The sequence below is a fragment of the Electrophorus electricus genome, chromosome 4 (assembly GCF_041902795.1).
Source record: "Electrophorus electricus isolate QZ-2024a chromosome 4, ASM4190279v1, whole genome shotgun sequence".
Lineage (NCBI taxonomy): Eukaryota > Metazoa > Chordata > Actinopteri > Gymnotiformes > Gymnotidae > Electrophorus > Electrophorus electricus.
In genome coordinates this window covers 30,022,341-30,037,314 of record NC_137500.1, presented here as the reverse complement: position 1 = coordinate 30,037,314, position 14,974 = coordinate 30,022,341, and the positions used below count along the sequence as shown (strand labels likewise).

Genomic DNA, 14,974 nt, shown 5'->3' with positions numbered 1-14,974 from the left:
CAACTATCAGTGTTAATATTAAAATCCACCGAAGATTTTAAAACTATAATATCATGCTGTGTTCATTTAAACATGAGTAAACATTCGCGTATGACCCCTTCACCCCTCTGCCAGGGGTAGGCGGTCTTGAGAGTCTTCGTGCCTCTAAAGCGCAAGCGCAGTATGGAACTGGCTTCGATTCAAGTTTCGTTTCTACCTTCCGCAATATTGCGACTGCCGCTTACTTTCGCTTTCTCGGAAAGCGCGTGGTTTGATCCGTGCTGTTCCTTCCAGTGAATCCAACCCCGCCGCGCCAACGCTGCATTGCGCCATAGCTAATCTGTCAACATCTGCCGAGGCACTAGCTAGTCGTTAAAAGACGTAATTGGAGCTGAATTGTGTTACTATGTTTATTGTGCTATTTGTATATTGTGATAAACTACTTGGCATTCACGTCAACTTGAAAAAACAAAAACCCTTGCAAAAAATAAGCAGAACGCTTGCTTGCGAGCACTGGACTCTTCAAGCGCTCATGCCTATGCGGAACATCGCTAAATGCAATGAGAGACGCAACATCTGAGCTGCAGCCTGCTCAGAAGCAGTAGTTTTGTTGTACTACATATGTCTGCGTAAGTTTCTATTCTCTACCGAGTTACCGTTCTCACTCGGTAAGGGGAGGACTCATCTCATAGAACAGCCAACGTTAAAATGGGTGTAATTATGAAGCGCGCATTCATCGACGATTGGCTTTCAAAAGGAAGACACCGCTTTGATAGGTTGAAATAGTCAGAAGGCTGGGTATGTCTAACTTTTAGACCTTATAGTTTAACAGAAGCTCTGTCAGAATAATTAAACTCTCCTCGAGCACACAATTTTTTTTCCATTGCCATTGTGAAATCGCGCTTTAAAGGTGAGTTATAGTGCAAAAACTTAAGAATGTAGTGAGTTTAGTTAGGTCATTTGATGTTAAAATTAATTGTAGAATTAATGTATTGTATACTAGTAATGGGATTTGGGGGTTACAAAAATATGGTATCAAGTTGACTGAAAGGATTGTTACTATGAATGCATGAATATCTACTTTATTCACCTAATATGAGAGATTACTTCACGATTATGTACTGACAGATCATTTTTAGTTAGTATGAAATATCTGTTGTGTTGCAAGTTTCATCCCAAAGAAGTCATGAAGTCAGTTAATTTTGAGTGCTAAATACATGACTACATGTGTATTCAAATGCCAAATGTGACTAGTACATGTAGAGTCATGTAGTACATACTTAGATTAAAAAATCAGTTGGATTTTATAATCCCTGACAATATAAAAAGTGACCATATAATTAAAGATATTGATTTCTTCACAACCATGTATGATGCAGGGAAAATCTGTAGGACAAAGTTCTCCAGGACGATGATTTGAATCCCCTACTTTAGCCTCATATTCACAGGATGGAGCAGCCGGGGAAACAGCTATTTATTTGTACGTTTGTTTGACAGACTAACTGATTAAACAAACAGACAAAACAGTCAGTTGTAATACAGCATGTAGCTGTGTAGCTCTTGACTGTCACAAGTTTTTATGACAGTTGTCAGTCTGTGCCTGAACAGACTTTTTTGAAGAGTATCTGTGAAGGAGTAACTGAAAGTGCTAGTCGGTGGTTGTGAATAAGGAGAGCTCAGATGGAGTAATGCACTGTAAAGGTGGAGTAGTTAGGGATGTGGGTAAAGTGGTAGATCCAGATGTAGCCAGTGGCATGGAGCAGGCATTAATGGTGCTGGCTTTAGTCACTGGGGAGGCCAGGGTGGTTCTGTTGTGTTCGAGAACACACATTGTAATAGGTAAATACGTGTGGGACCGGCGGCGCTGTGTACTCATTAACAGTGCCAGTGGGGCTGGGAACGGCCTTAGTCCCCGGGAAAGTCATCATGGATTTTACAGGTTGTGTTTGTTAATGGTATATTGCTTAAAGAGTTCTGGCTTTAAAAGTAAACTTGAAGGAGGGGGGGTGAGTATGGGATGCCACACCTTATTGCTGAGCCTCCTAGAGAGTTCGTGGGCTTAATTCAGCGAAACACTGCTGAAGGGAGGTACCTACCTGATGACTCCTGAGAAGAGCTCACAATATTGTGTGTGGCTGGAGTGAAGAGAGTAAGCAGAGCCCTGTGCGAAGCTCTAATGGAGCTGTTGTACAACTTATAGTTGTATATGTACATTTAGCATGATAAGTATGTGATAATGCATACCTCACTGCATGAATTACCTTTGGGCCTTCAGAGACTTGGCAGATAATGCTCAAACTATGCCTTAAATGCAATATAGGCAGTTTTGGAACTCATTACCAGACTCTCAGTTAAGGGGGAGGAGACTCATCCTCTTGCATAGCCCTGATATCTTAAATAGGGTGTGGTGCGTATGGTTGAACCAGAGCTAATGATCTGGTCAGCCGAGAACTCAATCTACAAACACAAATTAGACACAATTAACTGACAATTACAAATTGGTTAAAGTGTTTAAGACATCTTTATCTCTTCTAATGCATGTTATTGTATAATAGTGTAAGATATAGGGAATTATGGATGGTAAAATAATTAGCACCAGTACACAAATAGAAAAATTCACATCATTTGAGTTAAAGTATAACATTTATTAGTCAGATATTAGAAAACAAAGTGGCCGTCCAACTTGTAAAGTAGGTTATTTTATTGTAAGGGTACTTCAATATTGAAACTGACAGTGTGACCAAATGTGTGTTTGCAGTCCTTTTACTTTGAACAGTAGCCTTAGCTATTACTGATGTACTGCTCCGACACAATCTAATTATCTATGCTAATGATCTATTCTTATTATTTATACCACTTATCCCCTTTTACCCATGTTTAAGTCGTGTAATGACATGGAAGGACACTACCCTCTGTTTCCTATTCTGACACATTTCCTGTTTTAATGTACTCCGTCCAGTACATTGTTGTCTCTGTAATGTGGAAAATAGATATTAATAGATTGATATTACTAAAATTATGTAAAATAAAACAGTAAACATGAAGAATAATGTAGGGGGATAAAAGACAGAGAGACAACTAGTAGGTATATTTCATTAGCCATATGTCTCTCCCTCTGCTGGTAGATGGCTCTTTGGCACCAGCTTCAGCAGCTGGATTCAAGCTATCTAGAGCAAGTGGACCAGCTCTATGATGATGTCTTCCCTATGGAGATCCGTCAGTACCTCAGCCAGTGGATCGAGAGCCATGACTGGTGAGATATGATATGTTACACAGCACGTCTTTGACAACTGAATAACATGTAGCCGCCATGGTATGGTCATCTGGGACAACTTACCTTCAGCTATGTGGTTATGGACATATCATGTGTTGAGGGAGAAAGAAGGAGAGAAGAACAGAGAAAGGAAGAGAGAGTGGAAGTGGGTTTTATGCACTGTTCCAAGTAACTTCTCTTTGTTAGGTGTGTTCATAGAACTTCCTCAGATGTCTCCAACTCTCCTCAGATGTCTCTACAACAAGAGATGATTGCTTTTTTTCATTTCCAAAGCAGTGTTAAGTTCTCGCTCTTCAGGCTTTTCTCTTCATTTTATTCTCTTCATTTACTCATTTTATTGTTATTGTTGTTTTGGATCACACCAGCTTTGGAACAGCCATTCTCAGCTTCAGTCAGCTCTCTCTTCAGTAAAATCAATTAGAGTTTGAGACTGCAGCCTTTCATCTCATCTTAGTCTGAAAATGAACATTATCTGTACTGTGAACCACAAATGAGTATTAATGCTCATTTCAGTTCCATGTAAATCAGTTATTCTACTGTTAGCATGTTTTCTTCAGAGTCTTTAACATTTTGCTTGATATGTACAGATATGTTGTATTTAGATACAAAATGCTATCTTGCACATGCAGGTCATAACAGATCAGTCAACACCATACTTTTTGGGGCTTATTTGTAATTTAAACACTCTCTGAGCATCATTGTTGTCACCATAAGCTCTCTCTGAGTTTTCGATTTAGAATATAGTTTGCATTTTTTAGACATTCTGAAATTAATTTGTTGCTGATATTTATTATTGGGACTATGTGGTGCAGGGATGCCGTGGCTGCTAACGTCTCCTTAGCAACATTGCGTTTCCATGAACTCCTGAGTCAACTGGATGAGCAGTACAGTCGTCTCAGCCTGAAAAACGACTTCCTACTTCAGCACAACATCCGCAAGATAAAACGTAACCTACAGGTGCAGAGCCACAGAACAATTCACCTCATCTCCCTCACTAATACCTTCCTCCAGTAGCCCATGCATGCTTGTTCAATCTGCTTCAGTGCTGTCATTTTATTTTTATGCAACAACCATATGCTTATGTTTTTTTTTTACGCAACAGCCAATAACAATGGTTTTATTATCCTTGCAGGAGCACTTTCAGGAGTATCCAGTACAGATGGCAATGATTATATCCAACTGCCTAAAAGAAGAGAAGAGGATTCTGGAATCTGCTATTAAAACACAGGTATGTGATAGTTTTTCACATCAACAATCGTGGTCATTTTACAGTATTATAATCATATTTTACAGCAACATCAAAGAAAATACAAATTCTCAGTTCATTTACCTGTAGAAATAAGGCAATGAAAGGGAAGTTAAGAAATTTGTCCATGCTGGGTTTGACGTTAGAGGAATGAAAGAATGATGTTGACTGTGTTGCCTTTGCTAGGAGAATGAAGAAGAAGGCCTTCATTTGTTCTCCGGCTTCATGCTGGTTTTGCTAAGAGAATGAGAAAGAAAATGACTTTGTTGGAATTTGCTATGAGAATGAGAAAGAGAGAATGAAATTGTCTGTGTTGGGTTTACTAGGAGAATGCAGGCTCACCACAGGGCAGCGTTGTCATGGAGAAACAGAAGAAACTGGACAACCAAGTGAAGCAGCTGAAGACAAGCGTGCAGGTACATCTGGTGGATCACTCCTGACCTCATACTGTCATCTGGTGGATCACTCCTGACCTCATACTGTCATCTGGTGGATCACTCCTGACCTCATACTGTCATGGAGTTATCTGATGTAGTGTTTTAGATCTAGCTTATAACAATAAAAAATGAATTTCCCCAGGAGGCAGAACAGGATATTCAGGCCCTGGAGGACCTTCAAGATGAGCATGACTTCAAGAGGAAAACTTTACAGAGTCAGGGTAAGGAAGTTGGTGTTTTCATGAAGGCAGAATCCCTGTTTGTATCATATAGTCCATTGCGCCATATTTCCAGTAATTCTTACTGCCTGTAAACATGCTTTACATGGTAAAACAATCATTGTTACAGTAAAAATGGCATTGTATACAGGGGCTTAAAACAGTTCCAGATGTCATAACACAAAAAAATCAGCATAAAATAAAAACCTAATTAATCAAAATCTGTCTGGAGATGTCAGAAAACCTATACTCGTATCCTTTATGGTTTCAGTGGAGTCTGAAATGAGTCAACGAATAGCCAAAGAGATCCAGCAGGAAGACATGATGATCAGGGCGATGTTCATTAAGCTCAACAGCACGAGAGAGGTAGGACCTGAAAAAAACCTTGTGTCTTTAAAGCAGAATCAACTCATAGACAGTCCTGGACTCACATATACAGTAAACACACAGCTACTGTTCCCACCAGGTATTTATTCTCTCTATACATGTAGAAAGGCCTATACCTTAACTAAACTCATGATTACCTCCTAGCAATGTGATTCAGTGTCACTAAACTCCAGTATTAAATGTTTTCCATAGTAAAAGATCTGGCTGCAGACCTCTAGCGACAGACTACTTTTGCTTCTTTAGCATCAGTAGGTCCAGAGAACTGAAAGGGTCATCATAATTCAGTGTATTTTTGTGTGTGTGTGTGTGTGTGTGTGTGTGTGTGTGTGTGTGTGTGTGTGTGTGTGTGTGTGTGTGTGTGTGTGTGTGTGTGTGTATGTGTGTGTGTGTGTGTGTGTGTGTGTGTGCAGGTGGTAGTAACTGAATTAACACGTGTGCTAAAGTTAGCGGATCAAATCCAGTTCACTCTTATATCAGTGGAGCTCCCTGAGTGGAAACAAAGACAGCAAATGGCCTGCATCGGAGGTCCTCCAAATGCCTGCCTGGATCAGCTGCAGAGCTGGTGAGGGCCTTTAGGGGGCGCTGTCCTATCTGTCTAAATCAGATTACACAAGTAATACTTTATTCATCCACATCCAAATTTGCATGCCACAGCAGCACCATCCAGCATGGATCAAACAAAACAAAAGTATAGAATCAAAAAATGGGTGACACTTTATTTTGAGTGGTCCTTTTTAAAGTAAATAAACTCTCATCAGACTCTCAGTAACATATCAACAGATATGTTAAGTAACATATAAATTCAGTTGTTTTATTTGGAGTATCCAAATTCATATATGTAGATGTTAATCTGAGTAGTCACTGAACATGTAACAGATATAATACATACCATCTTATTATAATAACAACCTGTTATAGCTATGCTGTTGACATCATTCTGAAACTGTATATTAACCGGTTAGGGTTAGGGTCAGGATTAGATCCAGGATGACGTTTAGGATTAGGTTTTAGGTTGACATTAAGGTTGGGGGTAGGATTAATCTTTGGGTTGAGATTAAGGTTAGTTGGGTTGATTGAAGTCTGATCGCTGGTGTCTAACCCTTGACCTTTTCCACTTGTGAGTAAACTTGACTGTGATGGTATCTTGATTAATTTCTGACAATGTTACAGATACTCTGTTTATTAATTTTGAGTTTATTAATCACTTATAAAGGATCACTCAAAATAAAGTATTAGCAGAAGATACAAATAACTACAATGAAAAATTCATGGTATATTCCATCAGTTTAAGGCAAATTTTAGGCATATTATATAGTTTTTGAAGTGATTACATTTCTTAAATACAGTGCTTTTTAAAAGTAAATATCTTGGAATGCCTGTAGAACAAAACAAACAACCTGCAAACAATCTGTGTTATTAGAAAAATATGCAATATAATATAACTGAAATCACAACATAAAAAAATTGTATGGATCTACAAATTTTCATACCTTTAATTATCAAAGCACTAATATACATTCAGCAAGCCAATGTGATGTGTTGCTCAGGTTCACAACAGTAGCAGAGTGTTTGCAGCAGACACGGCAGCAACTGAACAAGCTGCAGGAGCTGGTGCACAAATTCACCTACAAAAACGACCCCATTGCTGTAGGCATGAGCTCGCTGCAGGAGCAGGCCCTGTTGCTTTTCACAAACCTGCTCACCAGGTAAGTCACGCTTATGGGTTCCAGAGGTGGTGGGATTGGCCTCCGCTTCTGGTTTGGTCACGGTGAGACCGTAGACTAGTGCAGTAAGGAAAAGCTTATGACGTGTCTTTCAGCTCCGTTGTGGTGGAGAGGCAGCCCTGCATGCCAACGCATCCCCAGAGACCCCTGGTGCTGAAGACGGGGGTGCAGTTCACAGTCAAACTCAGGTGCACTATTAGCTGGTTTGCCTAGTTCCCAGATGCCTCAGATGTAACAGCATTCGTTCTGATTCATCTGAGCTCAAATAAACACCATAAAGGAGAATTCAGAACAAAGGATTTGACTTTATTCAGATTAAGAGAGGCTTTCTAGTTTCCATTTAACATACAGGAGGTTATCTGGTCAGAGAAAAACTTTCCATACAGCACCAATAACAAAGGCCACACCAGGAATACAAGTAACAGTGGTTTCCTCTGTCCACAGGCTGTTGGTTATGCTACCAGAGCTCAACTGCCATCTTAAAGTCACAGCTGCTTTTGACAAGTAAGTTCCGAAGAGGGAATACCAGAATAAAGAGGGAATATCAGAAGAAATTACATGTATTTTATATGCCCCCCCCCCCCTTTTTTTTAAAACTTTATTCTTGTGTTTTTTGATCTATAGGGATTTACCAGAAAAGAGCACAGTCAAGGGGTATGGGTAAAAAAATGTTTTTTTAAGAAATGGCTAAATTGTATAATTATTTTATAAGTGAATGAAATACTGTTCATATTATGCACATACCTCTGAGTGGCACTTATGTCAGTCAGTTGTACAATTTGTACACATGTATATATATATATACATGTATATATGTTGACTGACATGCAGCAATTATCTGCTAATGTAGATTTCGTAGGTTCTATATTGTGGGGACTAGCTCTAAAGTCATGAACATTGAAGAATCAAATGGTTGCTTGTCATCTGAGTTCCGACATTTGGTATGAACAAGACCCAGCTGATTCATTTGATTTTTTTAAGTTACAAAAATTGACAACTGTAATGAACTTTTCCATGTTACCAATATAAATACCGAATATGACTAGAGTTGCATTCTTTCTATTTAACCACAGCAACTGAAAGAACAGAAATCGGCTGGAAGCAGGACAAATGAGGTTGGGAACTTTTACCTAGACAGTTCTATTTATAGAATAGATATTATCTTATTCTTGGGTTAAAATAAAATGGATTCTTTATTAAAAAAAAAAAAAAAAGCTTTTCACAGTTAATGCTTGAAGATCATTTAAAGTAAATGATTTCTAAATCTAAAAAAGTCCACTTGCTTTTGTGATTTTCAGAATATTTTGTAAATCTGCACTAGGTAACTCTTGAGTTATGTATTATATGTAGAAGATTTCTATTATATGTACTTTCGCAGCTGCTATATTTTGAACAAAACTCTAGTTAAGTATTTTGTGTTTATTTCAAAGTATTGTATGAGTTTGGGGTGTAGTTAGTGTGTGTGTAATTAGTGAATGTTCTCTACTGTCATTTAGAACCCTCTTCTCATCATGGAGGAACTTCACTCCATTAGCTTCAACACACAGCTCAATCAGCCAGGACTCTCCATTGATTTAACGGTGAGACTGACACACTCTGCATTCCAAGTGCATTATTACTATGTTGATCTGTCTCTTTTCATAGGTAATAATCTACTATAAATCATGTGATAATCAGGTATGGTATTGCATGCTATGTACTGAATACATATCTCTGTATGTTTAAACTCAGACTGCGTCACTTCCGGTCGTGGTCATCTCTCATATCAACCAGCTACCAAGTGCTTGGGCCTCTATTCTGTGGTATAACATGCTCTGCACTGACTGTCAGGTAAGTAATATTTTCCAGCAGGTGATTTGCCATCCTAAATAGATTCCAACAAGCATCACTTACCAAGACCTTCACATCGAACTGCTGAAAGAATCAATTTCATTTCAGAGCCTGTCATTTTTCCTGAACCCTCCTCCGGTGAAGTGGGCCGAGCTAGCCAAGGTTTTGAGCTGGCAGTTCTCCTCCGTCACTAAGAGAGGCCTCAGCACAGAACAGATGAGCATGCTTGCAGACAAACTTCTTGGTGAGCCTCACATATTGTGTTACACTAACCAATATCACAAGACTGTAAAAGCTTCAATTAAAAAAAAAAATGGATGCATCCATGAAACTTTAAATAGGGAAAGCCTGTGTCATTTTATAGATTATAGAGAGCTTGTAAGGCAAGAAGGCTAAGCAGGATGCAGGAACGAGTCGAGTAGAACAGACACATAGGTTTATTCACACCGAGCACAAAGACTATGAAAGCACATAGGCTAACGAAACCTCAGACACTGACAACAGAACAAAAGGGGTTTTTATACACACGTAAATAAACATAATTACAAACAGGTGTGACACGTGGGGGTGTGGCCACACAGACAAACATACACACACACAAACACACGAGGAGATGTTTGGGAGGAGGGGCCATACCCTAACAGAACTATTACTGAAAAGTGGAACCACTTCTTTCTGAAGGAATTGAGGGAATTTCCTGACATTCTGACCTCATCTTCAATTTCAGAATAAGCTGAAAAGCTAAAAAAAGGCCTAAATTAACCTACTTGTTTTTTAAATAAGTGTATATCATTATGAAAACATGTTTGATTTAGTTCCCATGTGTCTGCAGGTCCAGAGACTCAAGGAGACCCTGAAACACTCATCTCTTGGAGCAAGTTCATGAAGGTGAGCATATTAATGCTCTTTACTCAGGTTACTGAATTATTAAGACAAAGATGGAGCCCAACCCATCTGCTAAGCCTAGAGGAACATACTTTTGTTTGTTGCACTTCTGTCAGAAAATACTAATAAAAGGAACTTAACGAGTCACTGTACTGGATGCTGCTAAGATAACTGCAGGGTGTGTAACTCAGAAAACATACACAGACTGAGTTTGAAAATACTCGGTTTGAGATATATTTAATTCTGTTCATGAGCATTGGGTGTTTTCAGTAGGAGTGATTGCTGAGTGCTATATGGGAGCAGGGTAATTAGCTAGTGTTGTATGAGTGTTGTATAACTCACACAGTATGGATAGGCATATATTGTCAGATCATCTAATGACTAGTCTATAGTCATCGCTTCATGATATTTAGCTAACGAGCAGAACCAGGGCTGTGAGACCTGCTCTGAAGTGTACAGTGCTTTAACTATGTTTGTAAGGAAAAACAGAATGGTTGAAAATTCACCCAGTCTGTTTTTATTGATTTATTGATTTATTTAGTTATTGATTTATTTATTTTAATCAGCTTGCTGCCAATGAGAAGGGTGTACCTTTCTGGCTCTGGATTGACGGGATACTGGACCTCATTAAACGATTCCTACTCAACATCTGGAATGATGGGTAAGAACAAAGACCTGAAAAATCAAACCCTGCAGATCTGATTCAGTCACTAGGTCAATGTGGCACCATATTTATGTACATACTATTATATATCTTAAAATATTAATAACATTATATCCCACATTTCTAATACTATACTAAATGTGGAGGAATACAACAATATCCCAGATTTTTTAATGTCTGTTTTGATTTTGTTCAGCTATATTATTATTAACCCAAGGATTTTGAGTTTAATGCTTAGTACTAAAAGGTTCATATTTAATACTTATTCCAGAACCTCTTGACGTTAAATCTTGTAGCAAATAATTGCAGAATAAGGATGTTTATGTTCACTAGAGAAAATAATGAGAGTTGTTTGTCAAGTGTGGATGATATACAGTATACTCAAGTCACGCTTTATTTAAACAATTGCAGGTCAGTTGAACCTTTTCAACAGTTCTCAATTTCTAAATCAATGCATCATGCAAAATGAATCGTAATTTAATGTTGCATTAATACAATATTAAACCTTGCCTCAATTAATCATTTTTGTATAAAAGAATAAACTGCTAAACATTATGGCTGCTTTCCTATGTGAGGATTTTGGAGTAGTGGAGGAGTACAGTAAAACACTGTAAGTGAGAAGGGGGTTAAGGATGAGCTTAAGAAAGAGAGTATATAGACAGGTAGAAGGACGTGAACAGGCAGAAGTCATGTCCTGGTGAATCTGAGAGGGCTCCAGGGAGCATATCCCATTATAGCATGCAAACATATATACAAATAGGTTTTTTAAAAATATATAAACATGTACTATTTACATGCATTTTACTACAAATAATTGTATATTTCTTAAAGTAGAATGAATAAAATCAATACAAAAATCATTTCAACAGTAATGAGCAGCATCTTCCACATGTCCATTATTTGGTGATTTTAGTTTCTAACAAGTTTAACTCGGACTTCTTCCGAGTTGCCTTCTGAGGTGACCTTTACTGACCTTTACTGAAAGTACTTTGCTCAAAATAATAAGAAGATAAACATTTACATTTATGGAATTTGGCAGACACTCTTATCCAGAGTGACTTAGAAGAGTGCTTTATTTCCTCATAGAATACATCCTAGCCAGTACAGTAGGTTAGAGTCCTAGATACCAATGAACTAGAATACTGTTGAAATACAGGGATCAATGCTGATGCTTAGAAGTGCAAAATACATAAACTCTATCTCAGAAAACTATCAGTGCAATAAACAATACCCTGCAATAAGGACTAGAGTTTCACTTAGTCAACATAGGAGCAGGATCAGTGGTCATTTAAATATTACACAAATAGATGGGTCTTTAGTCTGCATTTAAAAATTGCAAGGGACTCTGCTGTCTGGACAGCAAGCGGAAGTTTGTTCCACCATCTAGGAGCCAGGACAGAGAATAGCCTCGATGCTTGTCTTCCATGAGACTTGAAGCATGGTATTTCAAGCCGAGCCATACTTGAGGTTTGAAGTACTCAAGGTACAGAACAGGCTTTGACCATTGACCTCATGTATGAAGGGGCTGGTCCATTTTTGGCTTTGTAGGCAAGCATCAAGGTTTTAAATCTGATGCATGCAGCTATTGGAAGCCAATGGAGGGAGTGCAGCAGTGGAGTGACCTGTGAACTTTGGAAGATTGAAAACCAGTCATGCTGCTGCATTCTGGACAAGACATGACTTCAAAACTGCATGCATTGCTCTGCTGCCACACGATTGGCTGATGTACATGAATAAGAGGGAATACTGATGTTTCTAGTAAATTTGCCGTGCTTGTGTATGTGTATGTATATGTAGTTGTAGAGGTCTGATGGCTATTAGAGGAAGACCAGCAAGTAGTGAGTTGCAGTAGTCTAGCATTGAGATTACAAGAGTACAAGTACCCGGGCAGCTTCCTTTGAGAGAAAGGGCTGAATCCTTTGTATGTTACAAAGGAAAAATCTGCAAGATCGGGTCAGATTTTAAACACGAGTTGAGAACGACAACCGGTTGTCCAAAGTTATGCCCAGGCAACGAACATTTGGTGTAAAACTGGAAGGTACTGCCAGGTTCATAACTAAATACTGTCCTCTGTCCTTTCTTTATCCACACACACATGCAGGTTAATCATGGGCTTCATTAGTAAAGACAAAGAGAAAGCTTTGCTGCGAGACAAACATGCAGGCACTTTCCTACTGCGTTTCAGCGAAACGTGTAAAGAAGGAGGAATCACCATAACATGGGTGGAGCAGTCCCAGAACGGTGTGTGTGTGTGTGTGTGTGTGTGTGTGTGTGTGTGTGTGTGTGTGTGTGTGTGTGTGTGTCTATGATCTGAGTGGAACCATAAGTATTTGCAACATGAAAAGAGAAATAAAATGCAAAATATTAAATATATATCATTTTTTAATATATGTGTGTTTATGTGTGAAACCTACAGGTGAACCACAGCTGCACTCTGTGAAGCCCTACACGAAGACAGATCTCGCCTCTATCACGTTCCCTGACATTATCCGAACTTACAGACTAATGGCCGCTGGAAACATTCCAGAAAGCCCTCTGCTCTACCTGTATCCAGGCATTCCTAGGGACACCGCCTTCGGCCGCCATTACAGTAGCAAGCCTAACGGTAAAATACAAGCAGACACAAAAATAAAAAATTTAGGTCCCCTTGTATATACAAATGTGTCATGGAACAACCAGGGACACATGGCAGTTAGGCAGAATACAAAAAGAAGCAACTTATTGTTTGTTAAATGTTAGTGTTTGTTAAACATTAGTGTTGGGTAAATTCTTAAAACTTAGTGTTTGTTAAATGTTATGATTTCAGATCCAGAGAACATGGACACTGATAAACCAATCAATTTGTATATAAGGAGAACGATGATTCCAGTGTCAGAAATGTAGGTACACACATGTTCTAACATTTGCTTTGCTTTTCTTACATCTAAAAGCAGTTAAAAGCTGCAGCAGTTAAAACTTATTAACAGCTCGTTATAGTTAGTCCTAACAATAAATGAGCATTTAGAAAATGCATTTAGTGGCAGTGCTTCAGTTCTGCAAAAGTGAAAAAATGTTATTGTGGAAATCTTCTTATGTGCCCAGTTCAGGCACAAGACTGCAGGAAATCATGCTACCTTTAAGCCCAGAGGAGTTTGGAATGCTTGAGCATATCAACAAGGACAATGGAATGGACATGCTGGTAGAAGCTGGAGCTAGTCCTTACTGACTTGGGTATGATAATAACTCACAAATACGATTTGACATAGGCCTGCATTCAAATGAAATTGGCTGATGTGACAAAGGCCTGCATTCACATGAAATGGGTTGAGTATCTACAGTACTGTGTATGTGTTGATCTATCTTCTTAAAGCCACAGGCAATCTCTGCATTTTTTACAACTGCAACAATAGAAGCATTAGTATACAGTACACCCACTACAGCAAGGTGGCACTGTACGTTTTAGTAAATGGTGCCTTATAACATTTATGCTCTGTTTAAGCACTCTGCTGTTCTTTTAGTTATGGTGTTGTTATAGGAAGGATGGAAGGAAGTTTACTGGAATAAACAATAATTATTACAACGATATTGTGCAGTATTCAGGCCAGAGCCTGTGAATGTGATTCCGAAAATGTGCACTTGTTTTCTGATACTATCCATCTGTGTTCTAGAAAGTGCTGGTTGCACAGCTGGCTTCAGCCATTAGGGTCACAAATGTCAATGTTAATTTGTATAATCCAAATTTTTGTCTGTGTATATGAGTGTGTGTCCTTATTGCAGAGAATGTTAAAACAGTTTAAAGTTTGAAAAGGATATGTTTATTTAAATTATATTTAAAACATACTGGATTATAATCCTGTTGCATGGAACATTTGTTGTCATCATTTATTACATACACTTCTCACTTTAAACACTATTAATTGTTATGAATAATGATAATGATAAAAAAAACAGGAATGATAAAAATACTGGATAGTATTATCATTTTATTCATTCAGAGTTTCTGTCTGAGCTCCCTGTCTGAGATCTGGTACACATAGTAGAGAGATTAACAGTCTTTTCAAAGCATTTTGGTTCTGGCACCTGGTTGTTGAGAGCAAACATATGTCTGTTGCTTTTCTTCCACAAGATGTCACATCATTTGGTTAACAATGTTAAGATTTAACCATATGAGAATGCTTACTTGTCATTGTTCAGTCAAAGTGTAAATACCATTCACCCACACCAGGTTAGCAATTTTGGATTCCTAGGTGTTCTTCTAGAGTGTGAGTGTGAGCCAACCTTTTCTGAAGCATTCTAATCCAACATTACATAAAAATTGGAACTTTCTAATCCCATACTCTGTAACCAGAAA

At 38.4% G+C, this 14,974-nt stretch overlaps 1 protein-coding gene across 2 annotated transcripts; it reads left to right on the top strand.

The window, feature by feature from the left end:
- Positions 1 to 330: 330 nt before the first annotated feature.
- On the top strand, positions 331 to 14,489 carry stat1b (signal transducer and activator of transcription 1b). Of its 2 annotated transcripts, none has more exons than XM_027016441.3 (23): positions 331 to 777; positions 3,105 to 3,232; positions 4,066 to 4,210; positions 4,386 to 4,481; positions 4,826 to 4,915; positions 5,079 to 5,157; positions 5,426 to 5,520; positions 5,952 to 6,103; positions 7,089 to 7,247; positions 7,361 to 7,453; positions 7,710 to 7,769; positions 7,890 to 7,919; positions 8,116 to 8,206; positions 8,339 to 8,380; positions 8,762 to 8,845; positions 8,997 to 9,095; positions 9,204 to 9,339; positions 9,928 to 9,983; positions 10,547 to 10,641; positions 12,746 to 12,885; positions 13,061 to 13,249; positions 13,451 to 13,523; positions 13,726 to 14,489. In XM_027016441.3, exons 2-23 carry the CDS (start codon positions 3,105 to 3,107, stop codon positions 13,847 to 13,849), a joined length of 2,256 nt encoding a protein of 751 aa, XP_026872242.2. In that variant the 5' UTR covers positions 331 to 777; the 3' UTR covers positions 13,850 to 14,489. The 2 variants fall into 2 exon arrangements, with proteins under 2 accessions (XP_026872242.2, XP_026872241.2); XM_027016440.3 differs by having other exon boundaries at positions 737 to 889.
- Positions 14,490 to 14,974: the final 485 nt, after the last annotated feature.

Excerpts from the sequence above, each read along its gene's own strand:
- stat1b (XM_027016441.3), top strand. The coding sequence starts at position 3,105 with ATGGCTCTTTGGCACCAGCTTCAGCAGCTGGATTCAAGCTATCTAGAG. Across the intron at positions 5,521-5,951 it reads AGCTCAACAGCACGAGAGAG|GTGGTAGTAACTGAATTAAC; the intron begins GTAGGACCTGAA and ends GTGTGTGTGCAG. Across the intron at positions 13,250-13,450 it reads TTACAGTAGCAAGCCTAACG|ATCCAGAGAACATGGACACT; the intron begins GTAAAATACAAG and ends TTATGATTTCAG.